Genomic DNA, 25,963 nt, shown 5'->3' on the forward strand with positions numbered 1-25,963 from the left:
CATTCAATTCACGCTAATCGATAAATCGGATGTACAAAAAGCCACCAAACCTGTGGTGTGACGCAATTTCGAATGCAGACCTCGAATATCAAATCAAACTTGACTGTGCATCTGTCCCATACACGGATAATAATAAAATGATAAGAATAGACAATGCGGCAACTTATCGAATGACTTCACTACCGGACTTCTCGATGCCTTCCATTCCCTCAAGGATATCACTTCCTCCCAATATCCCATAAGCAGAGCTGGTACTTTTGCGTCGACCGGTCCATACCTCATGGAATTTGACGGTCTGGTCGCTTGATGCAACGATGATGCATCCTTCTTCCATCGTTCGTGTGCACCACATTCCACCTTCTTTCTCTTTCGGGCGGATCGCACGCGGCCCTCGCCTGGGTTCGGGCGCTTCGTTATTTTGCTCGGGAGACTCAGAGCTAGGAGGCGAAGGCATTGCAGCCGCGTAGACTGGTTCAAGATCTTCCTGAGGGACACTGAGAGGGCGAGGTGGTCTGCCCGGATAGCTAACAGCATATAATGCCCGTCCACAATCGTAAATGACATCATGGTCATCACCATCCCAACTTGTTCCATGAGGTCCCCAAGGAATAGCGGCGACCTGTGCACAGCTGGGCCAGGCAAAGACAGCAATCCGGAAAGGGTGTTCGGGTGAAGCATAGCCAAAAGTCGCTGCAATTTCACGTCTAGTTTGGCTCCAGATGAGACTGGTCACCTGCGCGTACACATTTATCGTTGCTAGACAAACCCCTGTCCTTACGTGGAAGAAGTGGATGGCACGGTCGTTCGTGCCTCCCCCTGTTGCAAGCAGCGATGGCTGCCACGGTGCAAAAGCTATTGCCTTGACTGCTGCGCTATGCATGAGGCTGTGGTTTTGACGGTTGGGTGGAACTAGTACAGTTTTCGTGCTGCCTGAAATGAGACATCCTAGCCGACTCAAAAGTGAAGTTGCGGACGATCTTGAAGGAGACTGCCTCCATGATGGCAGTAGATGGTTAATAATTTCTCGTCTGCTAGGCATACGCCTTGGGTTCGTACCGGGAGTGAGAGGTGGAAATGGGTGAGCACTCAAGTACCTCGACGGATCTGAAGACAGAGTAGAAAAGCCTGAAAGGTTGACCTGTGGGGGCGAGAGGATCTCATGCAGGTCAAATAGCATACATACATTGTCGTTGCCACCAGTAGCAAGAAACCTTTCGTCAGGAGACCAAGCTAAGCCACAAACCTGCTGGCTATGCGCGGAAATTTTGGCCATGAGCGTCATACAGCCCGTCCAACTCCATTTAGTGTGAATCTCGGGCCATTCAACCGAGTAGTACCAAATGTTGCCAATTTCGTCACCAACAGCAAGAATTTCTGCATTAATTTCCAAGCTTTGGAAACCCTCGGATGGTCTCTGTGAAGTCCTTGGTTTGAAAGAAACGCATGATATGCCGTTCGGGTGGCTAATCTCAAAACGAACCTTTTCCTCAGAAACGCTCCAAAGAGACAGCAGACCTGATTGACGTCCAACCGCAAGAATGCTTCGTCCGCCGTTTTCTGATGAGAAAGACAGAGACGTGACGTAGTTTGAGGGATAGAATTCACCAAATGGTGGTCGACCAACAATGTAGCCTTCGGACCAGAGATACACACACTGCGCCAGACCCACAGCTAGAACACCAGATGTAAAAGAGTAAGCCAATGTGGAACAGTAGAAGTCATCTCGCATATATGGGGCATCTAAGATTCGAAAAGGCTTGGGGGGAACAGCTTCTCGCCGAGGAAGGACTATTGGCCCTATTCAAGTATGGTCAGTGGATACCGCAGTGAGTATTGCGAGCATCATCATGTAACCCCGTATTCTGTAAATGTCAATAAATTTGATTTCCATTCAATTAAATTTCGAGACCACCCGTGAGCGAAGACGACTCAGGTCATTTGACACATAAGGCGTTGATTATAGAAACGCGCAAGTACTTACAATGTTCTCTGTTACCCTTCTTCCAAGCACCATCCTTCCACATAAACGGTACGAACTGTTCATAGTCCGGTGATGTGCGACTGGGACTTGTTTCTGCGTGTACCCCACAGGTACCAACAACTCTGGTAGTTCGGTCGATATCCAAAGCAAGTGCAATTCTTGATTCGTGCTTGTTTTGTTCGTCAGCCTTAGTGTTTCTCGGTAGGAATCTGGCCATAAAAATCGGAGCAGTGGTGCATCTTCCCAAGAGATTTGGTGCGTCATTCGTTGTTGCAGCCGGAACACCAAGCACTGCTGATGTTCCACCCACTCCCCAAACCCCACCAGAGCTGACTTGTCTTAGGAAGTCGTTTGGGCGATTGTTTCCCATGGCTGCAAAGTCATTGATCAGGCGAGGCCGGTGGAGTGGTCTTTGCTGGACCCGAGTTGGTCTTGGGCCTTGGTCGGGTGACCCTGAACTTTGGGGAGTTGGTAGAAACGGATCATCTCCAGGGAAACGGCATCGCAGAAGCCGTTCTCGGGGTGATAGTTGCTGGGGGTGCTTGTTCACGCGATATGGCGTAGATGGAGAATCGCCGAAATCGCGCTTGGGAATGAATCGATCGGGAGATACCGGACTGGGATAAGAAACTCGTATCCTTTCTCCGTTGAATGGCCTTCTGACTCTGCTTCGACCTCGCTCCGGAGATGTCGCTTTAGTTAATAGGTTTCCTTTCAAGCCTGGGGTGGGTGATATTGGAATTGACAGTGAACCCCGAGACTTGGCGGGCGATTCTAGGAATGGAAAATTGATAGTTGTAAGTTGAAGTCGTCTGACTGAGCTGGTGTCATGAGAGGACTCAGAATGAGACCGGGATATGATTGGCACGTTATAGCTGTCTGTGGAAGAGGCATCCTCGAAGGAGTGACTTTGTAATTCTACCATTGTCTGGGATCAACGTAGCAAATAGACAGCTACCATTTAAATGAGCGTGTAGCATAGACCATTTTTCAGGTGAACGTGGTTGTTGACATTAGATATTGAGGAAGTTGAATGTGCCAATTACTATTTCAAGGCAGGAGACCCACGTGATCCCCGCCGATATCAGCCGCGGTGGCACTCCTTCGCACTTCTCCAGTTGCCCAGTCGAGAAAATCGATGAACATTGATTTATCAACATGGCCAGTGTAAGTGAAATACTGCACCCTCAAGGTTTGAGGCTGACGGCCTTGGCAGCACGGTGTTCGGCGATTTAAGCCCGTGGAGAAGACTCCCGAAGAACGACAGCAGGAGCTGCAAAAGATAGAAGACTACAGATCTCTAGAACGCGAGGTCTCAGAAAAGGTGGGAAAGTATTGAATATTAATCAGAGGATTTCTATTAATTCTAATTTGGATCAGGTGGCCGCACAAGATCACACTTCCGAGACATTGAAGAAGATCTCCGAGCTGCTGAATCGGAATCCAGAGTACTACACCATCTGGAATCACCGGCGGCAGGTCATGAGGCAACAGTTCTCGGACGCTGGGGATGACACAGAGGAGAAGTCAACCCAGCCAATTCTTCAACTTATCAAAAATGACCTGATGTTTCTTATCCCACTTCTGCGGAGCTTTCCCAAATGCTACTGGATTTGGAACTATCGACTCTGGCTGCTGGACGAGGCTCGTCGGCTACTCGCATTGCCCGAAGCTCGACAACTTTGGCAGGAGGAGTTTTTCCTGGTCGGAAAGATGTTGACGCTGGACAGTCGCAATTTTCATGGATGGGGTTACCGTCGCTTGGTCGTGGAGGCCTTGAAAGAGTTGGGGACCCCGGAGGAAGCCATGAGCATGACCCAAAAAGAATTTGAATATGCCAAGAAGATGATTGGTGCCAATCTGTCCAACTTCTCCGCATGGCATTACCGCACTAAGCTGATACAGCGGTTATTGGACGAACAAGCCGCCACCGACGATGAGCGTAAGACGATGTTAGACGAAGGTCAGTATCACAGACCCTCTACCTGATTTGATACTTTCTGACATTGAAACAGAGTTATCTCTTATTCACCAAGCCTTGATTGATCCTTATGACCAATCGGTGTGGTTCTATCACCAGAACTTGCTATCCGTGTTTGACCCGGCCACTGCAGACCGGACCATGGCTCCGAACCTGACCACATCGGAAAGACTCGAGTATCTCCGACAGGAGATTGAAAATATCCAGGAGATTATTGATGGGGCTGAAGATTGCAAATATATCTACCAAGCCCTGATTGAGTGTACAATGTTGGTATCCAAGGTGACGGGCAGTTTGTCCTCGCAGGACCGAAACCAAATTTTGAGCTGGCTCTCAGAATTGAAGCAGTTGGATCCACTGCGAGAACGCAGATGGCTGGATTTTGAAAGAGCACTGTAGATAACATTAGAAGATGAACAGAGATATTAGCATATACAATGATCTACTTCTACCATGATCAATATGTAAGAAATGATGAGATATGTACCCACTTAACTGGGAAGACCAATAAACAAGCAATCGATTGGCATTGAAAATGAAGCACAAGATACTCTCAAAAGCAGAGCCTTGGTTCTTTGAATGTGGGTAAGCTTGGAATTTGACATCAGAAATTGGGATAATTTAGGCGAAGTGAAGAATGATACATCAATTTCTGAATAGCTTCAAAGTACTTGAGAAAACTAGTCCTTGGTCCCTCTTTGACTCTCGGAATAAAGACGTGAGATATTGATAGAAAATATAAAGATAAATGTTTTAGCCCAGCTGAGGCTGCCCACGTGACACAGGAAAGGACAGTCTCAGCCACGAATAGAGCTTTAGAAGTTCACGCTACAGACACAAGGCTTTTAGAGTACGGGTTACATTAGACGAGGATATGAGTAGTCACTTTATACGTGATTGGTGTTGTTTTGGGTAGAGGTGTACACGTATGACAGATCTATGTTGATCCATAAACCCATCGAACATTACTGAATGGAACAGCAGGATACCATGTGAAAAGTGGAAAGTCGAGAGGAAACAGTCAAGAATCCTACATTCTCCATATCTACTATCTATCTACATATCTTTAAATCACCAAAGGTAGAATCGCTTCATTCCAACGTTCCCGATCGACAGGAGCCCCATAGTGATTTCCCCAGCCAATCAGATCCCGTGCCTGGTCCCTCGATTTACCATCACTACGAAACTACGAAACTAACAATCCCCAAATTCCTTTCACGCTGGCTCATTCTTCCTCCCTCCCATTTTTCTCCTAATGACCCCTGAGGCTTCCTGCTTCCTGGGTCTTATGGTTATATCCTGATTGCATGTACTCGTGAGCTGCGTTCGATATGTCGGCCCGGAACAGTCGTGACTACGAAGGGGTAAGTTGTGATATCCCCTCGTTTCAGATTCTATACACCGTGTTCCTATGCTGACTTGCTCTCAGGAGTCGTTCGACGATGCCCCCGAATCCATTGAGAACCCCCGTGTGACCATTCCTCAGTCCTCGTCAGCACGGTCATTGACCGATAGCCCGCCCGTGGGGGTGGGTGCGTCACCAGAATTAACAGAAAAGCCGCCGCTTCCTTCTGAATCGCAGGTCGAGCAGGAGGAAGAAGAGGAGGACAACGGAAGTGAATCGACTACACCTAAGAAGAAAAATAAGAAGAAAAACAAGAAAAAGGGGAAGCAGCAAGACGATGGGGAGGTTGCGGAGGAGCAGGCCGAGGAGCTGCAGGAGCAAGAGCTTGGCGACGAACTGAAGCTTGAGACGGCCGAAGTGGAACATGACGATGAGGCAGACCAGCACATCGAGGTTGAAGACCTACCTGAACCTGTTGGGTTGGATGGGATAGGCGAAGAAGAGGCGTCTGATCGGAACATTGCACAGAAGTCACCCCTACTCACCTCCCACCGTTTATCGTCTGCCTCGTCCCTTGACGAGGTGGTCCTAACAACCAGCAAGGAGGATGTGCCAATTATTGACACTATCGAAACCAAGCCGGAACTACCTCCCGTACCCCCCAAAGACGATGTTGCTTCTCCGCCTAGCTCTGGCTTGAAGGGCCTATCTGGAAGCCTACCGTCCTTGCCATGGGCCCCCCCTCCCATCAACAAAAATCCTCCCCCGCCTCCTCCTCCTCCCTTATCTCGCAAATCCAGCGGCCCCTTCGCGTGGTTCTCTCGGAGCTCGATTTCAGCAAAAGAAGTCAAGTCCCCGCCTCCGGTTGGATCCAGGCGAAATACTTCCACTTCAGTATCAACCATCGCCAGTAACCTGGACCTTGTGACAGATGGAGATGCGTCAAGTGTCAACTCGAAGAGGCCACGACGCAATAGCTTGAAGGACCAATTCAAATTGCTGCGTATGCGGGAGGATACTGCCTGGGCTGAGCACGAGGAAGCGGGTGCACGATCGAAACCTCCTAGCTTCAGTCATCCTGGAATGAGTCCCCCAATTATTCCGGAAGAAAATGAGGATGTCATTTTGCACCCACCTACTACTGCCTCGGGAGCAACCTCCCCCGGAACTGCAGATCCAACGACGATCAACCCCAATCTTGCCCCGGGTACAGTTTCTGGGTTCGCCAGGTCAGCAGACGACGCCTCGACACCCGTGGACTGGGAACTCTGGCAGTCACTCGTCAACAACGGACCTCAGGCGCTGTTGAATTCGGAGGAGTTGAATTCGGCCATAAAGAGGGGTATTCCACAGACTATTCGAGGTGTTATTTGGCAGATCTTGGCGGATTGCCACGCTGGTGAATTGGAGGATATCTACCGAGACTTGGTAGCGCGTGGGACGGACAAGGAGCGTCGGCCATCAAACGGCCAGATCAATGGGATTATCGAGGAATCAAACTCATCCTCACGCTCGTCAATTCGATCTGACCATTCAGGATCTGCCACGCATTCGACCAGTCCCTCCCATGAGACTGATCCAGAGAAGTGGGCCAAGGAACAGCTAGCCAGCGAAACTGCTCGTGTAAAAAGGGCCAAGGACGAGGGAGTTGCGTTGCAGAAGCTGGAAAAGGTCATCCGCCGGGATCTGGGTTCGCGCACAAGTTATTCGAAATATTTTGTCTCACAGGGCAGCCAGGAGAGTCTGTATGGCCTGTGCAAAGCCTATGCCCTGTACGATGAGGCCGTGGGTTATGCACAGGGCATGAATTTCATTGTCATGCCCCTGCTGTTCAACATGGATGAAGCTGAGGCATTCGAGCTTCTTGTCAAGCTCATGAATAAATATGGGCTTCGCGAGATGTTTATTGCGGACATGCCTGGACTTCACCGCAGTCTCTACCAATTTGAACGACTTTTAGAAGACTTGGAACCAGCCCTTTACTGTCACCTCCGCCGACATGGCGTTCCCCCGCAACTATATGCTACGCAGTGGTTCTTGACATTGTTCGCCTATCGATTCCCATTGCAGCTCGTCCTTCGTATTTACGACCTGATCTTTGAGGAGGGTCTTGAACGCACCATTCTCAGGTTTTCTATTGCCATCATGAGACGCAATGCTGAGGCACTGCTGGGGATGAAGGATATGAGCACGCTCACTACCTTCCTAAAGGAGCGCCTGTTCGACGCATACATCGATAAGCAACCTTCGGCAACATCTATCTTAGAGTCGGGTTTCTTTGGAAGCTCTGGAGCTGCCGATAAGGAGGTCTACCGAGCCGATATCTTAGTCCAGGATGCCTGCGACGTCCCCCTCACCCAAGATATGATCAAAGTTTATACTGCTGAGTGGGAGGAGAAGACTCGGACGGAGAAGGAGCGTGAGACTGAGTTGGAGAATTTGCGACACACCGTGGCAACGCAGGCTGCCCGAGTGCGCTTGCTCGAGGAGCGCGCTGAGGCCTCAGACAAGGAGCATGTGCAGCTCGCTTCAGAATTGGTTCATGCCAAGGTAGAGAATGAGGAACTGCGTGACTTGACTGATGCTCTGAAGCTCCAAGTTGCCGAGCTAAAGGTCGTGGTGGATAAGCAACCTGGTGAAGTGGAGGGCAAACTGCGCATGGAGATGGAGCGGATCATGAAACGGAACATTGAGGTGCAGAACGAAAACCGGGCGATGGAGGACTCCATGGCTGAGATGGAGAAGGAGCTAGTTTCAACGAAGATGAAGTGGGCCGAGGTATGTGAAGCTTTATCTGCTCTCATCTGTCCAGTAACTAACCACACCTGCTACAGTTGTCAGAGAACCACGAGACGCTCCGCCAGAAATGGAGCGACCTTCGCCGGGCCCTCGATTGATCTTCTCCACCGCCGAATTCTTCTTCACTCTGTATATTTCTCCAGCGTTGATGTCGATTCAATCTGCGATTACTCAACATCATACCCATAGGCCGGATATCTGCTGTCTTTTCCTTCCTCCATTTGGGCTTACATCGATTCTCCCTATCTCTTACGACCCTGTACTCCGTTCCAGCCGTTGTTCTAGCATGCCGTTGTTAAAAGCATAGGTGTTTCCCTTGCGTTGTTCCCCGTCCTTTTCTTTTTGTGCGTGTCTTACTATTTTTTCTTCGGCTCTCTGGATTGTGACTTTTGACTGAGGAAGCATACTAGATGTATGCAGTGTACATCCGGAATGAATCGTTTTTTATATAGAGACTTATGTACAATCCCACCAAGCTATAACTTAAAGAACACTCTCGTAGAATGTGGTCATCACATCCTCCTTCATAGGTCCCGCAAGTGCCTTAAGCTCCTTGTGAGCCTCACACTCTGTATCATAGTACTTCATGTCCTCCATTGAAGCAAAAGTTGTCTTCACGGAGATATTGAAGCCGCGGTTGCGGGGATCGGGAATGGACTTGCCAGCGGCAGCGGCAACGATGTAGGGCTTTCCATCCTGAAATAAAGTCCATTGTCAGTTTCCGGATTTCTCGAGTACGATGATATCCCGCAGGACCGAAGAAAGTGTCTAAAATGAACAACAAAAGCTGGGTGGGTATATCGGCAATGAATTGAACCGAAGAGGCCAGTCCGTTCCGATAAAGACGACAAAGAGAAACAAATGAGATGCATGACATACCTTAGAAGCAGTCTTTGCTAGAATTTTGTACTGCTCCAGCAGACGGTCAGCGTCGGCGTCGTTAGGGATCTTGAAGAGAGTGATGCGCTCGATGGGTGCCATGGCTGCGGGTGTGGAGGTGAATGTGCGGAAGAGCTGGGGTCGGATGGAGATGTTGCGGAAGGATGACAATGGTAAAAGCAATGGTAAGGGTAGGCGGGGCATTGAGGGGCCCTTTATATTAGCATGACAATGTAATGCGGGATTCGAGCGATCGGGTTCAGAGCTTCGGTACCTGCGGGGTTTCTTGATGACGTTCCGACGGACCGGGATGGCTCGGACGGGGGGGGTTTACTTTGTTAGTTATGTCGTTGAGGGGATCTAGATGGAATTTGGCATAGAATTTGTACTTGAATATGGTTTTCAGTCATTTTGTATCGTTTTTGATCCTTGGACTGGTACTTTGAATTGTGATTGTTGTTTGGCTTGGGGTTGGGAGTGCGGAATACTTCCAGGGCTCATTTGTGGCATAATTCCGCCCGGTTATTGCAGGTCCCACGGGTAAAGAAATGTTACTAAATATACGGGATAAAGTTAAGGATTGGTCCATGCGACTTGCATTAGGTCAATCTTGGGAAATGCCGCTCATACTATAACAAACATTGAGGCTGTATTGAGTTCATTCCGTCATTATATCATTAAGCCCTTCTTGGCCTCACAAGGTGGCATTGTGTCAAGTGTCATGGTTGACGACCATTCCCCCAGGTTCTTCCTTCACGAGGTTATCTTCACCAACACTGCCGAATGTTATAAATATCATCGACTGATGAGCCTGAGTTGAAGTTCGACCATTGTGGTTGTGCGACGGGTTTCAGCGAGACCTTCAAAGGTCGAGACCGCACACGTGGTAGATGTAGACATCACCGCAAGAAACCGATATGCGATGGCATTATTTGACCAAGAGCATCATTGAGAAAGTATTCCAAGAAACCGAGCCAATCAAATATTGTTCACAGGTTCCGGCCGGTTCTTGAAAAACACCTTATACCGCACAATCTCCACAACTTCCAACTCCTCAATCTCCGCAGATGAAGAAGGTCGTTTCTGCAAAAGAGCAATTGGCTTGGGCAATTTCTTCACTTCCCCCGTCATGCGCTGGTACCGGCCCACATAGAGATATGCGCGTTTCATCCACTTGGTGTCATCGGGGTTTAGGGCCGAATAATCCGGGAACATGAGTTTACCGATCGGGGTTTCATAAGATGTACCATTGGGTGATTGAGGTTCTGGTGCGGGATCCCATTCATCGCGCTCTGTTGAGGGAAGATTGATTGTGCCTTGGAGCTCGAGCAGGGCGAGGCCTGAAGGGGTCTGGAGGAGTTGAGGGAGGGGGTTGGTAAGGGGGTAGGGAGTTGGTGTTGGTTTTGGAGATGATTGAGGATGGAGGCGTATGGTCGGCATGGTGGTTTGTGGTGGTGAGGTTGTAGTGGTTTGGGTTGGTGAGGTTGACGCGACGCGACCGCGTGACCCCACATTTCGCATTCATACCGTAAATGGAAGCGATAAGGCCATAGTAATAGCATGGAATTTAGATTATGATTTATCAAGACTTCACCAGGGGTACTTTTGTCTGAAAAGGGTTTAATTACTGGAAATTCATTGAAAATAATCGAATCTTATTGAATCATCCCAATTCTCAGCATAATTGGCAGGCCTTGCGCATACATGCATCTGTTCGTTTGAGGTCGTGCTTCACCTGGGCCGCGTCGGATCGTTTGACGAGACTTTCTGCATTTGATCGGAGGAAAGGCGGGTCGAATGCCGCACCAGTAATACTGGGCACCGATATTGCTCCTGTAAAAATTCTGCAATTGCCACCGTGATGACTGGGTACAGATTGCTGGAAAGCCGGTGCTGTTGGGGCCAGATAAATCATGGCTCTCATCCAGATTCAAGTGTGTAATATTTGTTATGATATGTGTGTATAGCCCATTAAGAAAAATCTATTGCAGAGTTAGCGCTAAACTCCCGAGTGAGAACTGAGCTGCCTACCTTGAGCATCAAACATGGCTTGGAGGTTTGTTTCAAATGGCATTAGATACCATCAAGCACCTGGCATACTCTTCTGATAGCAAGTATCCTCCAGGTTCTGCAGAGCATTGATACTTTGCTCTGCCACATCCTTAGCAGAACCAGGACCTGCAAACTTCCCATAGCGAAGGTCACTCAAATCTCCTACCGTGGTACTGAGTTGAGCCACCAGACCCTTAGAGTCCTGGTCCATATCATCGATCTCTTCCTGTATATGGGCACAAGCTGTCTCCATTTCAGTCAGAAGACTCTCTACAGAATGATAATCCTGGAGATTGAGGGCAGTTTGTCCAAACAGATGAAGATCCATATCCACCTCCCGCTGTTCATCTTCATTGGCTGCTTCCACACCAGCTGCCAAGCTGGCTTTGTGGAGCTCCGCTCTCTGGCGTTCACCTTGCTGAATCTCATTATCAATATTTTCATTCACTTGATCCATGTCATGTTCTCGGGTCTGTTGCAGCTCCCGATACAAGGATCGAATATGTGGATGATTTCTCAGACGCTTAGGAAATAGCTCTGTAAATTTCTGCAATGACAAAACTGTGGGCAGTGAAGCTGGGACAAGCAGAAAGTTGCTCAGGATAGACTCCTCGGAGGGTGCCATTGTGGAGGATTTGGAGATGATGTACCCAACGCGTTCAGATGTCTTCAGATGACAAATTAACACGTAAAAGCCACGGTTTTAAGACTGGTAGCTTCTTTGCTTCAGCAATAGTCGCGTGTTGATGGTGGCGTCAGTGGACTGAAGCGCATGCACCGGGTCCCGGAAAACAATCTGGGTAGATGTAACTTAATTCCTTAATGACTTAAGACCTCAAAAGTCAAGAATTATTTTGGCTGGTTTTAACAGGTGGTGGTGGATGATTGTGTTTCCTGTGGACCGAGAAAAATTAGGTGTTTGATGATTTTGGTGATTTGGTGAGTTTCTTCCAAGGGGCGACGTTCCGCCTTTTCACAACCACGAACCTCAACTTCAACTTCTAACTTCAACCCGCTTACAAAGCCCTGTAATTCAAAATACCTGAAAGAGAAAATTCCAAACTTCTGGGAACAAATTATCTGCATAGTGGATTCATTGTTCTACTTGCGAGGGTGTGGTCGCCTGATATCAAGAAAATCAGGTTAATCTGAACAACTCTACTCGAATACGGCCTGGACACGGCCTGAACACGGCCTGAATCGATTCATTGTTTTTGTCCAGTCGATTCGAAAGACTCGATCGCTCACAGGAATTTTCAAAATTCTCGGCGCTTAGTCGTCGACGATCTCAACGTCACCTCAACCCTTCCCCTTCTTCTTCTTCTTCTTCTGTTCTCAATCCTTCGGGATTCTTCTCCCTTGGGTTTCTAACCCCACTTCATCATTTTCATCTCCAGAATGGCCCCGACAAATTATGCCAAGGACGAGAAAGTCCTGTGCTTCCATCACGACATTCTATATGAGGCCAAGATCCTTGATTTGCGGCACAAGGATGCCTCGGATAAGAAAAGCCCGTTCGAGTACCTGGTGCATTATAAGGGCTGGAAGAATACGTAAGTCCCTCATTATCTGTCTTTTTCATCAGCATGTCGCCCTGTTCATGTGTTGGAGGAGTCCGTGTCCCTAGCCCTGCCTGCAATCTCTGCCTGGGGTCCAATACTAAACCACACAAAGGAAGAATAGGCGGTATGCCTGAACATTTTCCACTTGGGGACCTCGTTATTGACAAGTAGTTTGCAGCTGGGATGATTGGGTTCTTGAAGATCGTCTACGCAAATGGAGCGACGAGAACCGTGAGCTCGCTGCCAATATTCGACGTGAGGCTGAAGCTTCCCTTCGCGCAAAGAACGTGAAGCCCGGCACGAAGAAGCGAGCCATGTCGGAACGCAGCTCAGTGCGTGACAGCGAGGAGCGTGGTAACTCTGTCTCCGCTAGAGGTAACAAGCGTGTACGGGAAAATGACATTGAACGAGTGAGTGACTGTCCCCCATCGCTGCCTAGTCGTGCTTAGTCGTTGGGTTTTGTTGTGTCTCGTCACGTCCCAACCCATTATCCCCAATCTCTCTGTTCCTTCAACCCTCCTGCTATTCCAACCCCCTCTTCTCATTCTCATCTATCCCACACTTTTCGTTTCTACATCATCCATCCATCCGGTTGCCAAAGCTCCGAGCATCATCACCATCATGATTCACTGGTCTCGGTTTCGCCGCACGTGGGACAGCTTTTGGGTTTATGATCTCACGATTTACTATGAACGTAATCACCACATACACCAGATCACTCAGGCTCGGACCCGTGCTGATCACCTCAGCTTGGAGAATCTTCTGGTATGATTTGTAGAACCACTTATGAGGACCTCGAGATCCGAAGTCAAGCCCCGAATGAAGCCCAGAACCAAGCTCTTATGCAGGCTCACCAGGATATGGCCTAGGAGCTACTTGTGTGCAACGAAAAACCCTTTATCTGCCCAATGTTGATTAGCCATATTTCTATTTTCATCAAACTGACCAAAAAGCAGGAGGAGGTGTTCCAAGCCCGCCCTTCAATTCGCATTGTCATGCCCGATAATATCAAGTCCCTGATTGTCGATGATTGGGAGCGCGTTACCAAGAACGGCTCGGTGGTCCAACTGCCCGCCACCAAGACGGTCTACGACATTCTCCAGGATTGGCGCGCCGAGGAGCTTCCCAAACGCCACCACGTCGATGTCAGTGTCATGGACGAAGTCATCGCCGGCCTGTCCGAGTACTTTGAGGTCGTCCTCGACAAACTCCTCCTCTACCGGTACGAGCGCCAGCAATACCGCGTGCTCAAGAAGAAGTATATGGGGCAGAAGGACAAGAGCCCCATCCACGTGTATGGCGGCGAGCATTTGATCCGCCTTTTGAGTAAGCTCCCTCCCTCACCTTCTCAATGACTTTCCAATCTAATATCACCAAGGCCTCCTGCCCGAGCTCCTGGCTCAGACCAACATGGAGTACAAGAGCACTGGGCGCTCCCATGAGGAGCTCTCAAAATTCTCCATCTGGCTGAGCCGGAACTCGGAGAAGTACTTCACCACCCAGTACATCTCCGCGACGGAGATCGAAGAAGAGACCTGATTCGGGGATGTTTGATCCGTTCTGTGTCTACCTGTACTTGTGCGCTGTCTGTATCCATTATCTTGATACCTATTATTTATTTTTCCTTGCTATGACTCGGGGGTGACCATGACAAAAAATGAAACAAAAAAAACTGTATCCTTACCAACTCATGCTTCCATGTCCCACGTCCCCAAATTCAGCGTTCAATCACAAGTACTCACATAGCCTGTCCCGCGAAATCCAAGCAATTCATCTGTGCTAAAATTACTTCCTCAAGCATTAAAGATTTAACAACTGCAAGGTAGCGTACGTAGTGGGGAGTGAGAGACTTCAGAAGGAAAAAACCCAGTCACCTCGTGATACGCATTCTCTCATTCGTAGTCTTACAATCAGCTCTCATTTTTCCCATTTGAGGGCTCACTTTTTTTCTTTTCTATGCTTTCTCTCGCTTCTCTCTCCTACCATCTCTACGGCTAGCACTTGATACTTCTAGATGGGTGTCTAGTGCCCGTATATGACGACTGCAGCACTATGACCAAGTCGACTACACACTAGAATGATGATTATGACTCGAGGATGTTTGATAATTCACAGGATCGACGCAGACGTGCTATCTCAGTTTTGATCTTCTTAAGGACCCCGGGCATGCTAATTATGTAGTAGATCCTTTATGACATTTTAAGTAAATGTATTTGGTGTTTGATGTGTATACACATACATTTTGAACTCAAATCACTGGACTGGTCTGGTCTAGACATTCCTTCCGAGATTACTCTAACGTGGATATATGTACAATTCCATGGATGTCAAAATGAACTAAAAAATTTCTACTGGGATATCTCAGAAAACCAAGAAAGTTCCGAGTCCAGTAGACCTGACTGAAAGAAAGTGTCTAGGCTCTGCGTAGTGCTCCATCCCATCCCGAGTGCTCCTGGCGAACCCATCCATATTTGAATATGTATCAAATCCCTGACCCAGCCAGCCCCCAGGTATCCTAATCCTAGAATGTCCAGCTTGCACAATGAAAGAGAAGGCAAAAAGAGAACTATCCAATATCCAACCTATGCAACCAGCTGCCTCGCATCCTCAACAGCAACCCGCGCCGCTTTCTTCAATTCGGTCTTCCAATCCGTCTCTCTCCATTTCGACCACGCACTCAATCCCTCTGGTGGCTGGATACTAAGCGTCTCGTACCCCTGCTTGATAATTCGATGAACCTCTCGCGGACTGAGGTTCTTCTTCTTGATGGAAGGTAATGCCACAGGCGTAGGCTCGCCGTCTGTTTTGGGACTGGCAGCTACAGTGGCAGGCGCTGTAGGATCGGAACCATCGGACTGAAAGAGAAGTGTGTAGAAATGTGTGGAAACACTGAGCAGGGTATCGATGGCCGCTGCGTGGAGATCCGTTTTCTGGAGAATCGCTGCGTCTGGGACTGGAGCGGATGAGCCCTGGGCTCCTGTGGTTGAGCGGGTGAGGGCGTACATGGCTCGGAATTTGGAGATTACGGGGCCGGTTTCGACGAGCTTGTAGAAGAGGTCATCGTAGGAGGCTGGATCGGGGAGGAAGGTGTCACCGCCTGAAACACAGAAGGCGAGGAGATCGGCGAGTGAGCTTGTTAGAGTGTGAATTTGGGGGTTTGTAGTTAGATCGGTGGCATATGTTGTTAAGAAGCGCATGAGGGAGAGGAGCGTGCGCCAGAGTTCGGACCAATGATAATTTAGTCGGATTTTGTTCATTGAGAGGTAGGTTAGGAGGCGCAGTGTGATGGCAACGGTGTGGCTAGGCGTTGTTAGCATTGCGTGGGATCATTTGATTATTGGGATGCCGGGTACCTGTAGATGTTGACGTCCAATCGTCGCCGAAGGTTATGCGTGATTGTGTCGATCATTATGTCGAAGATGACGGTGGCGAGCACCCGGTCTCCGCCAACTACTGGGAGATATGGCTGCTTCTGGCGACAAATTCGGACTCTGCGTTTACCATCTTCGCTACAGATGTGCTTGCAGAGAGTTGGGTCCTCAACAAGGATACGCAGGGTGAACAAACCCAGCTCAGCATAGTGTGCCACCCGCACCGATCGATAGGCGTGTTGTAGAAGATATGAAGACAGAGACAGGAAGCTAGAAAAGGGAGATTCCTCATTCTTTTCGGGGATGTGGTGAACCATATGGTAACCAAATAGTTTGTTAGAGTTCGCAAAGTCATAAGTTGCCAACAAGATAGCGGCTTCGTGAGCGGGTCTGGCAAATTATCAGTGTCTGCAGAAATTGATCATGTGAGAAGACCTTACAGAGCAGCGAACATGGCCTTTGCTTCCTCCGCACTGGGCGGGTTAGCCTTATCCCGCGCGCCAGGCGCGAGAGCCCGAAGCCCAAAGAAGATCAAAGTGTTTTTCAAGGACCAGCCTTCGGGTATGTCATCCTGCACGGCAATGTAGCCATTTCGCAGTCCGCCACAGGCGAGGCCAACACCTTTAGCAACCTGCTCAATGCTCAACTCGTTGACAAAATCATCGAGTCGAAGTTGATAGAGGTTTTGAAATTCAAATTTGTTGTAGTTCGCCAATAGTCCCAGGAGAAGGAACGGATCGAACACTTGCATAGGGTCATCAGAGTCGTGAACATACTGCTATCGTTAGGTACCGAGTATCTTTGGGGGCACTGAATTGTTCCTACCTTCATCAGAGATGGGAACAAATCGCGGTGTGTGAAATAAGAGACGAGGCTGGTCTTGTATGCCCCGCTCGTCATAGCAATGGCGACTCGGATTGCTTTACGGCGCAATTCCACTGTATAACAAGATGAGTCTTTGTAATATACATGATTCAGCACGGATACTCACAGCTAGAGCCATTGCGAATGATTCCGTCCAAGACAGAGACAAACTCGGAGATGACGTGATCAACCTCGTCAAGGCCGGCGAGAATATTGATCACATCTGAGCTAGGATTGGTGTACTTTTTGCTCAGAATACTGGTCAAGAAGATAGTCAAGGTCTAGAGAACATCAGTCAATGATAGGTTTCGATCTGAATGGCGGGGCACTCACATCTAGTGCATAGGAATCAGCAGGCGCGACCCCAGCCGCAGCCTCACGGATTGCTCGGGCAAAGAGCTGTTGAGATTGCGTCTACTTCAAATCAGTTCTTTGAACATGTGGTAAAGGTCGGGGCTCTAACCTGCAGGCCCAGCGTCTCGTCGGGGCTTAACTTGTCTAGCAAAACATGAAGCTGGCCTCCATCTGGTGGCAGTAGAAAAAACTCTCGCCAGAAGCCCTCGGAGTGTTCTGCATCCTCGGTCGACTGCGGATAGTCAGTATATGCGGCTCTATCAAATTGGAGAACTCAGGGTCATCGTGGGGGCATACTTTAAAGAGTGACTCGTAGAGCTGGACGATCTTTGGTTGGAAAGTGTCCGGTCTCGTCTGCTGTGTAAGCGGCGAAGCCTCCATCATGTCTCAGATGATCGGCAGATCGATCACCGAATAATTAAATATTAAAATATGGAGGGAAGGTTCCTTCGAGCGTTCATCTCAAGTGGCCAAGGCACCAGCCACTTTTGTCAGCGGATCCAGCCACATGTCCTTTCATTTTACATTCCCAATGGATTTGGATATTTTTCTATGTAATTTTATTTTATGTTTGGATGAAGTCTTATAGTATTGACTATTAGCTTATTAACCATGTATTCTTTGTTTTTTCCTCAATACAACCTGGTCACGCACACTATCAAAGGGGCTGAGTTTAACTCCGGACATCGGGCATCAAAGTCACGTTTACAGCGGAATACAAGATGACTCAGCTGCCGATAAACGCTCAATTATCTAATCAGGTTCAGGGACAGGGATAGGATGAAATATAAAGAACAGAACAATCGGAAACAAAACCAAATCTCCAATAGGGTTGAAGGGATATTTCTGGATCCTCAACCGTCAATGGTCCCCATAATGTCACTTAATTTAAGTAATCGATTATCATTAGTCCGTGCATTCAACATCAAGAGTGGCGCCACCGTGTGTAGAAACACCTGTACGGTGATTGGCTGAACCCTCATCATGCAACCAGTCTTACTTAATCGCCCGAGAAGTCACCGGGGAACTCGATTAAACAACTCTTCTCTCCTTGTCTTGGTCATTCACTTCCACATTTTAACGCTGAAATCGACCTTCATATGTGTTCATAGCCAATTTCCGTCGAGGCCCCGTTAAATATTTCATTCCCACCCTCGACAACCAGTCTCACCACCATGCAGCGTTCTGTGACATCATCCGCCACACTTCTCCGATGGGCGAAGCCTTCGCCTACACTATGCTCCCCCGCCGTGCGTTGCTTCTCATCATACGGGAATGCCTACCAATCATCCAAGCGTGACATGCAAACTGCAACCGCCTACCGTCCACACACTCTCCCTTCGTCTTTCCCGCCTCCTCGTAGCCCCAGTGGCTCAGACTCTCTGATCTCGGCCGATTTCCCTCTTCCTGGAGAGAGTCTACAGACCTCGCCATCACAAGCAAAATCAACATCCCCCAGCACTAGCGCTTCTCGGGAAAGCGAGGCTCAAAAACCCAAACCCGCTTCGTCCACTGCCTCCAAGACCGGAAAGCCTCGTCGGCCATTGCGAGCAAGAAAGGCGGCCATGAAACTTTCCGATATGGCCACTGAGCAACTGCGCAAGCTTATGGATCAACCCGAGCCAAAGTTCATTCGTGTTGGAGTGAAAAACCGGGGCTGCTCGGGTCTGGCCTATCACCTTGAGTACGTGGAAAAGCCAGCAAAGTTCGACGAAGTGGTGGAGCAGGATGGTGTGAAGGTTCTGATCGATAGCAAGGCTCTGTTCAGCATCATTGGCAGCGAGATGGACTGGCAAGAAGATAAGCTGAGCAGAAAATTTATCTTCCGCAACCCCAACATTAGTGAGTGTTTCATTCTCCTCGGGGAAATTCCCTGGCAACGTGTGCTAACCAGTAATAGAGGAACAATGCGGATGCGGTGAATCGTTCATGGTATAAGCGCTCTTTCGACATGTTTTCTTCGGGTCTCGGCGTCTTCCTTCGGTGCATCGGACGGTGTTTTTCTTTTCTATCATAACGGTTTTTGGGACTTGTGGCCGCTTTGTTCGGTCAAGTACATACGCTTGATATCCAGTTGATGCAGTTCTCTCCACTTGCTATCTTTTTTGTCGGTATCGCTCACCCTGTCTTCACGAGGAGGCCACGGGTGGATTTGATACCATGGACCTCTTCTAGCTTGCTATAGAGGCTATGAAGGTCTGTTGGCCATTCATCTTCATTTCTACGCGAAATATCTGTGAAATATTATGAACTCAAATATCATATCATTTGTATAGACTAGCCTAATGGACTCTGATGTAGACAACACCGCCAACAGTAGATCTCAAGGCCCACTCGAGATGTCTTCTCACAGGTACATTAAATTACATCTAGAATTATGCCCAAATGAAATCAGGATCTAATCTTCTGATATTGATAACCTTAAATGAGAACAATGTGAACGTTGATCATGTCACATGACGGCATAATGGGGCGGAATCATGCATCCAGACCACATCAACCCCAACATCTTGAAGTATAGGCATTTTCTTTGAAACATCTAGGCAATACATACCCTAGCTTCGATTTAAAGCGAGACAGTATGTCGTCATCTACCTTCCTTTCTTCCTACACCAACGACCCTGTCTCCGACCTCCTCATCACTGTCCGCTTCTCCGCTTCAATCCCCGACCTCCCACTCGATGTCCCATCACCCGACAAAACAACCGGCGCAGGACTCAAGCAATTAATTCGGGCAAAGCTCCCATCATCCCTCTCATCGCACCGCCTACGCCTAATCTATGCAGGCCGTGGACTAGAAGATACAGCCGCCCTCGCAACCTCTCTCAAGCTCGCGCCTTCACCATCTAGAACTCCACGACCCGCAGAAGATGAAGACCCCCACGATGATTACACAAGTCCCGAGAGCGACGCCCAAAATACCTCAGATTTCAAGCCCAAAGATAAAGGTAAACAGCCCGTCCGCGATCAACGCCCAAGAATATACATCCACTGCTCCATTGGCGACATCGCGCTTTCAGAAGCCGATTTAGCCGCGGAAGCGGACATCGCAACAACACATCTACAAAGCCAAAAGGAGACCCAGAATGTATCATCTTTACTATCTACTACTACGTCAATCCCCCACCGCGGTGGCTCATCTATGTTCCCATCGCGCTCGGCGCCTCAAACAACTACAACCCCAGCGCCCCGCGGCTTCGATCGCCTTTTGACAGCCGGTTTCACCGCGGCGGAGGTGACGGCTTTACGTTCTCAGTTTCTGGCTGTGCAGTCTGTTTCTCGTACTCCGGATACTATGCCTAGTGGGGAAGAGCTGCGCGATCTGGAAGATCGGTGGATGGATGAAGGCTCGACTGCTGCGGGGATGGCGGGTGGAGGTGAGGGTGCGGGTATTGGGGATGATGATGGAGGTCTGGGGTCTGGATCGAGGAGCGCTATGGATGACATGCTTTGGGGTGCGGTTATGGGCTTCTTTTGGCCCATTGGCTGTGCGATGTGGTTGCGGAGGGAGGATGGTGTTTGGTCTTGGAGGAAGGGTGTGGCGGTCTTTGTGGGGGTACTTGTCAATGCGGCTTTTGGGGCTATGAGAATCATGAATTAGGAGTTCCAGGTATTAGCTCCGGAGCGGCGGATTTTGGGTTGTTGAAGTGCTTTGGGCGTTTCGGGATTTGTTTATGATACCCTTGGTGTTTTGTTTTGTTTGATCGCATTGGGTTGTAAATGATGGTTCGTTGAACAGGAGATCCAAATTTTGAAAGTTGAGCTTGAATCCGAGATCTAGTACGAGAAATAGGGTCTTCATGATACCAGAGCTCGATTATAACCACAGGTTTCTATAAACCAAAGCTCTAGAGCTGGTCAAGCCCGGCAATACTAGCATACATGTTCAAAAAGATACAAATAGAAAGAGCACAACGCCCAGAAAGTCACAACGCTAATGGAATTTCCCGTAAATAACGGCAATAATCAAAAGAACAAGCAGCGTAATGATAGCGATCGTAATTATCCGATTCGTAGCCATCCTACCAAATAGTCAGTATCCAATCCGAACAAAGAGCAACGGAAGAAGGAGGACAGTACCTACGAGCCATACCCCTCAAAGTCTTGATGCTGGTATCAACATAGCCCTCACTCTGTTGCAGGTTGTCTCTGGTATGCTGGATCGTCTGCCGCTGCTCGTACAGATTAGCCAGCACGTCACGCCCCACATCCTCCGTCTCCAACGCTGTCCGCTGACTCTGCTGTAGCCGCGCCGAGCTGCGCTCCAACCGCTCTGTACCAGACAAGAGCTGTTGACGTTGTTCTAGATGTTCATCTTGGGGCTCATCGGTGTACCGGTCACCAAAGAGGGCTTTGCGATCATCTGAAAGGGACCTAAGCTTGCGTTTGATCTCGTCGACGTCTGTGGAGTAGTTGCGGAAGCGGATGTTGATCTTCGAGCGGGCTTCGGAGGGAATATTTTGCTTTTCCAGGCGCATTTGGTCCAGCTAATATTATATGGTGGTTAGTTGATATTCATTCTATAGATCTGTATGTATCGGAGGGGCGGAGGAGGGCGCTTGTTCGGGGGACATTGAATGGAGAGAGGAGAGACGGGATTGACAATACTAGGGGCGAGGCTTACCATTTCTATTGCCTCATCAAGGACTAGCTCTGCCGAGCGGATTGCGGATTTGCGCTGCTCACCGCTGGCTTCGGAGATCTGGTCCAGCTTCTGGTTCAGATCGGCTTGGATGAGCTTGAGTTCACTCTCGTAGCTGGCGAACATCTCCGAGCCTGCATCCGTGTCCAGGGGGTTGACCATATTGAGGGTGTTTTGTTGTGAGGTGGGTGGATTGAGAGGAAGAAAGAGAGAGATGGTGAGATGCCTGTTGCGATAGGCGGTTGCGTATGATCAATCCGCAGGCTCCACCTTTATCAATGATGGTTGCACCGGTTGTAGCTCGTTCAAGTCTTGCCAGAATCTGCGCTTTGGCGTGGCCTTGCAATCTCGATGCTCGCTAAAAATGATCGGGAAGTCAATATTCACGACGGTTTAATTCGGAGAAAAGGCAATAGGTACAGGGTTCATGGATAGGTGGAGGCTGGAGATGGCGATAAGCTGCACGTGATTCCTGCCGAGGCCGGGGGTTACATGAATAAGTGTCAGGCCATAGGGCATAACTAATCAGAAATTACAATATTCAGATTCGATAGTCTTACACGAAGCGTAGATCACGGCTTGGTTCATGACTTCATGCAAGATATTTGAAACTGGAAAAAAGGCCCGGGAAAAAGGGGGACTTCTGGCTTTTGTAAGCGCATAAATCTCCGAAATCAAGGGTTACATCAATAGCATTAACATAAAGATCAGGCCTTAAGAGCGCATTTCGCCTTTTCAATAAACAAAAAGAATACCCCATGGTATACAGACATAGAACTCCATCACTTTCCCTCTATGCCAAGAACTTGCTGCTGTCCTGGGCGACAATCTGTGCACTGCGTTTCGCGTCCAAGAAGAGATCTTCGCACTCGGCAACGTCCGACGCTTCAATTCCCCCCGGATGTCCATTGACTCGGGCCAGGATGTTTGCTGGGGTCAGCAGCTGCAAAGCATACCGCAAGCTGATATTGGTGCCGTGCTCGGCGATCTTGTCCAGGGCGGGCTCGGTGATGCTGAGATTCTCGGTCTTGGCACGGAGTCGGATAATGGTCTTTATCTCTTCGGAGTTATAGGGGGTAGTGGGGATAATGAGGACGCGGGCCAGCAGGTCTGGCGGGATGCCGTGGGCCGCACTGATGTCGTCGGTGCCTCGGATGACGGTGTTACCGCGGTTAGAGGCAAGGATAACGATGGGAGAAATGGAGGACTCAAGGGCACGGTTCAAATATGTGAAGCACTCGATGTCAAGCATGTGAACCTCGTCAATGAAGAGGACACCAGGAACAAGCTCAGCCACTCCCTGATCAATGTATCGGTTGACCACCTTGTTGATCTCTTGGCGCAGCTTGTCGGTAATCTCGGTCTTCTTGGGCTTCATCAGCTGGCCCATCATGCTCATCACATCCTGTCCACCTTGTGGCCGGGCGTTGGCCATATCGAGGTCATGCAGGGTTACATCCTGTACAATCTCCTTCTTTTTGTGAACCTCTCCCTTGGGAACAGGCACGTACTCCTCTGCCTCAAGATCGAATTCCGTCGCGTAGGCATCAGAGCGACCAACGCGCTTGCATGCACCAGTGTTGGCCTCAATGTAGATAACGTCTCCAACGGTAACCCGCTCCTTTTGGATAGCTTCGTAGATGCTGGGGTCCAAACGGAGTTTCTTGCTACCCTTGGCAGACTTGAGCCCAATGATCAAATGGCTGATGGTACGTCCGTATCCGCCCAGCGGGTTCTCAGTCTCCTCCGGAGTCAACTCTGTCACTTCACCCTCGTAAACCTCCTTTGTTTCCCGGACTCGTAGGCCTATTATTGCATTAGTCGTGCACTAGAAGCTCTTGAAAGATGTATGACGTACCGATTGCTCGTCGGAAGTTTTCCATCAAAGCTTCTGTCTTCTTGACCTCCGCAGAGTAGACTTCGCTGCCAACGATCGGGCAGAAAGGAACCTTGGTTCCCAACTCCTGTGATACAGCAAGAGCAAGCGCTGTCTTTCCGGTACCGGGGCCACCAGCGAGCAGCACAGCTCGGCCAGCCATCTTCTTGGCCTTGATGAGATCGACTATCACACCGCATGCCTGGAAAGCAAGGTACTGTCAGTTACAGTTTCCCAAGTATATTCTTTCTCATCGACTCAATGGAGTTCTAACTTACCTCACGGGCAGCAGCCTGTCCCACAAATCCATCACCAGATGTTTCTGAGGTGCCATCGGGGCGCAGGCCTAGACCCTTGATGTGCGTGTGCGTGGCGGTCCTGTTCTCGCGCGAGTTTCCCTTGACTTCACTAATCTGGACCATGACGGGCAAATTCGGCTTCTTGAGCCTTTGAAGAAAATATGCAGGATAGGAGAGATGAAATGGAGAGTGAAAACAAGAAATTCAAAATCAAACAAAGAAGCTAAGCAGTGATGCGATGAGCCGTCCTTTTCCCAGGTCTAATGCTCTTCCCGAAATTCGCGAGTAAGGGATCTGCGCCAGTCACGGAGCCGCGCTGAAGGCGGTCAGCGTCCCCCAAATTCTTCCCAACTCCAGCTTTCTCTACCACGGGATATTGAAGTCCACAAATTAACGAGTTCACCACCCAGAACTTGTCCATCCCTCCGCAATGGCAGGTGTCAATACCAGAGCCACTATGGTCGGCAACTTTTCTCTCGCATCGGCCTTCCGCAACCTCTCTTTATCGGCCCCGAAGCGCTCGTTCTCCACAACATTCGCACCACAGACCACCAAGACACTCCCCGATCACATCCCAGCCTACCCTTTCGGACCTAAACAATGGTACAAGCAGGCCGATACCGGTCTTTACGGAGGTGCCATGATCCGCTTTGGTAACAAGATCTCCAAGGGTCGCAACGAGGGCAAGACACGACGAAGCTGGAAGCCCAACGTCCGCCGCAAGAAGATCCACAGCGAAGCGCTTGGCGAAGATCTTTTCATTAAGGTCACTCGCCGGGCTTTGCGGACAATCATTAAGGAAGGTGGTCTCGACAACTACCTCCTCAGCGACAAGCCTGCCCGTATCGAGGAGCTCGGCATGTTCGGATGGGAACTGCGGTGGAAGGTTATGCAGACTCCGGTTATCCAGGAACGATTCCGGGAAGAGCGCAAGAGACTTGGAATCCCGGAACCCAAGTCATTTGAAGAGTGGATGAAGAGCAAGGAATCGGAGATCCAAGCCAAGATTGATGAGCGACTCAACATCAAGCAGCTCACGAGGCCCCATCCGAAGGGCAAGGTCGACCCTCAGAGGCTTGCCCAGCTTTCCCAGAATGCTGAGTTTGCGGAATAAGTAAGTTGATTCAGCTAGATAGCTGGAGGAGCTGTCATGTTTGAATTGATGCCTCTTGTTGGAGGCTGGCGCTTCTTCCATTGTACCATTATTGCGACGAACTGGACCCTACTTGAGCACCACTACCTTTGTCTTTTTACCAACCACCCGTGTCTTCGATATTACCTCGAACAATGTGGTGATCTCTTCGCATGAGTGCGATTCGGCGTGCATATTAAAACTTGAACTTCTGTGTATTTATACTCCAATATCATCCGTTTTCATTGTTCTAGCCTTATCCAATCGTGCTTTAAGTACCCATTTGTTTTAGGCTTCTGGTAAAACTTCGGACCAAAGCGTGTGTAGAAAGCGTGGTATGGCATTATTGTTTCTCATTGTTTGGAAAAGTATACGTCGAAGTAGGGACAAAGAGCTCAGGAGGAGATATGAATTTTCTGCACAGCTAAGAATAAGGTAAGATGGATTAATCTCTGAGGAGATCTTGTGGGATGCAGAGGTGCTCTTGGAGACCCTCTAGTTAGATTGTTAGATACTGAATGACCTAAAGAGGAACAGATATGGTGGTGGACTCGGGCTAAGATAATCAAACTGAAAAACTTCAGTGTTCAGATACAGTATCCGAAGGACATATATGTATGAGATTACCTATACGTCAATGCATTTGAAACCCTTGGTCTTAGAAGATACCCATGTAATAGGTACTATGTAGTAGTATGCAGAGATATGTGTATGTATTTGAACAAATATATATATCGAGGGAATGAATCAGTGTGACGGACCACCTAGGCCGTGAGAGAGATCTACAACGGTCATAATATCCGAGTCCCGGGATCCGAGATGAACC

The 25,963-nt window shown here is 49.0% G+C and overlaps 13 protein-coding genes across 13 annotated transcripts; 6 read left to right on the forward strand and 7 right to left on the reverse strand.

Annotated features, from left to right (window-relative positions):
- Positions 1-163: 163 nt before the first annotated feature.
- On the reverse strand, positions 164-2,906 carry N7520_000781 (WD40 repeat domain-containing protein; the record flags this gene model as incomplete). Its single annotated transcript, XM_057134716.1, has 2 exons — positions 164-1,797; positions 1,982-2,906. 2 exons carry the CDS (start codon positions 2,904-2,906, stop codon positions 164-166), a joined length of 2,559 nt encoding a protein of 852 aa, XP_057000652.1.
- Positions 2,907-3,139: 233 nt separating this feature from the next.
- Positions 3,140-4,361, forward strand: N7520_000782 (Rab geranylgeranyltransferase BET4; the record flags this gene model as incomplete). The annotated part of the gene is made up of 4 exons (XM_057134717.1): positions 3,140-3,148; positions 3,198-3,305; positions 3,362-3,944; positions 3,997-4,361. The coding sequence occupies 4 exons, from the start codon at positions 3,140-3,142 to the stop codon at positions 4,359-4,361; spliced, it is 1,065 nt and encodes a 354-aa protein (XP_057000653.1).
- A 932-nt stretch (positions 4,362-5,293) lies between these two features.
- On the forward strand, positions 5,294-8,204 carry N7520_000783 (putative GTPase activating protein (Gyp5); the record flags this gene model as incomplete). The annotated part of the gene is made up of 3 exons (XM_057134718.1): positions 5,294-5,326; positions 5,392-8,085; positions 8,142-8,204. The coding sequence occupies 3 exons, from the start codon at positions 5,294-5,296 to the stop codon at positions 8,202-8,204; spliced, it is 2,790 nt and encodes a 929-aa protein (XP_057000654.1).
- A 385-nt stretch (positions 8,205-8,589) lies between these two features.
- Positions 8,590-9,087, reverse strand: N7520_000784 (Dabb family protein; the record flags this gene model as incomplete). Its single annotated transcript, XM_057134719.1, has 2 exons — positions 8,590-8,802; positions 8,986-9,087. The coding sequence occupies 2 exons, from the start codon at positions 9,085-9,087 to the stop codon at positions 8,590-8,592; spliced, it is 315 nt and encodes a 104-aa protein (XP_057000655.1).
- An 876-nt stretch (positions 9,088-9,963) lies between these two features.
- Positions 9,964-10,425, reverse strand: N7520_000785 (Ctf8 family protein; the record flags this gene model as incomplete). The annotated part of the gene is made up of 1 exon (XM_057134720.1): positions 9,964-10,425. The coding sequence occupies one exon, from the start codon at positions 10,423-10,425 to the stop codon at positions 9,964-9,966; it is 462 nt and encodes a 153-aa protein (XP_057000656.1).
- Positions 10,426-11,068: 643 nt separating this feature from the next.
- N7520_000786 (Cnl2/NKP2 family protein) lies at positions 11,069-11,662 on the reverse strand (the record flags this gene model as incomplete). The annotated part of the gene is made up of 1 exon (XM_057134721.1): positions 11,069-11,662. One exon carries the CDS (start codon positions 11,660-11,662, stop codon positions 11,069-11,071), a length of 594 nt encoding a protein of 197 aa, XP_057000657.1.
- Positions 11,663-12,435: 773 nt separating this feature from the next.
- Positions 12,436-14,138, forward strand: N7520_000787 (Chromatin modification-related protein eaf3; the record flags this gene model as incomplete). The annotated part of the gene is made up of 5 exons (XM_057134722.1): positions 12,436-12,590; positions 12,778-13,009; positions 13,314-13,364; positions 13,556-13,925; positions 13,978-14,138. The coding sequence occupies 5 exons, from the start codon at positions 12,436-12,438 to the stop codon at positions 14,136-14,138; spliced, it is 969 nt and encodes a 322-aa protein (XP_057000658.1).
- Positions 14,139-15,181: 1,043 nt separating this feature from the next.
- Positions 15,182-17,569, reverse strand: N7520_000788 (ARMH3 family protein; the record flags this gene model as incomplete). Its single annotated transcript, XM_057134723.1, has 8 exons — positions 15,182-15,899; positions 15,953-16,360; positions 16,411-16,745; positions 16,796-16,908; positions 16,962-17,115; positions 17,168-17,248; positions 17,298-17,420; positions 17,486-17,569. 8 exons carry the CDS (start codon positions 17,567-17,569, stop codon positions 15,182-15,184), a joined length of 2,016 nt encoding a protein of 671 aa, XP_057000659.1.
- Positions 17,570-18,363: 794 nt separating this feature from the next.
- On the forward strand, positions 18,364-19,126 carry isa1 (Fe-binding Fe/S cluster assembly protein ISA1; the record flags this gene model as incomplete). Its single annotated transcript, XM_057134724.1, has 2 exons — positions 18,364-19,030; positions 19,089-19,126. The coding sequence occupies 2 exons, from the start codon at positions 18,364-18,366 to the stop codon at positions 19,124-19,126; spliced, it is 705 nt and encodes a 234-aa protein (XP_057000660.1).
- Positions 19,127-19,769: 643 nt separating this feature from the next.
- On the forward strand, positions 19,770-20,789 carry N7520_000790 (DSC3 family protein; the record flags this gene model as incomplete). Its single annotated transcript, XM_057134725.1, has 1 exon — positions 19,770-20,789. One exon carries the CDS (start codon positions 19,770-19,772, stop codon positions 20,787-20,789), a length of 1,020 nt encoding a protein of 339 aa, XP_057000661.1.
- Positions 20,790-21,122: 333 nt separating this feature from the next.
- Positions 21,123-21,992, reverse strand: N7520_000791 (v-SNARE protein VTI1; the record flags this gene model as incomplete). Its single annotated transcript, XM_057134726.1, has 3 exons — positions 21,123-21,210; positions 21,269-21,675; positions 21,813-21,992. The coding sequence occupies 3 exons, from the start codon at positions 21,990-21,992 to the stop codon at positions 21,123-21,125; spliced, it is 675 nt and encodes a 224-aa protein (XP_057000662.1).
- Positions 21,993-22,623: 631 nt separating this feature from the next.
- rvb1 (RuvB family ATP-dependent DNA helicase pontin) lies at positions 22,624-24,128 on the reverse strand (the record flags this gene model as incomplete). The annotated part of the gene is made up of 3 exons (XM_057134727.1): positions 22,624-23,636; positions 23,689-23,908; positions 23,985-24,128. 3 exons carry the CDS (start codon positions 24,126-24,128, stop codon positions 22,624-22,626), a joined length of 1,377 nt encoding a protein of 458 aa, XP_057000663.1.
- Positions 24,129-24,435: 307 nt separating this feature from the next.
- Positions 24,436-25,119, forward strand: N7520_000793 (mitochondrial 54S ribosomal protein bL28m; the record flags this gene model as incomplete). The annotated part of the gene is made up of 1 exon (XM_057134728.1): positions 24,436-25,119. One exon carries the CDS (start codon positions 24,436-24,438, stop codon positions 25,117-25,119), a length of 684 nt encoding a protein of 227 aa, XP_057000664.1.
- Between the last annotated feature and the right edge of the window lie 844 nt (positions 25,120-25,963).

This window comes from Penicillium odoratum (assembly GCF_028828045.1).
Source record: "Penicillium odoratum strain IBT 22623 chromosome Unknown utg000001l_segment0_segment0, whole genome shotgun sequence".
Classification (NCBI taxonomy): Eukaryota; Fungi; Ascomycota; class Eurotiomycetes; order Eurotiales; family Aspergillaceae; genus Penicillium; species Penicillium odoratum.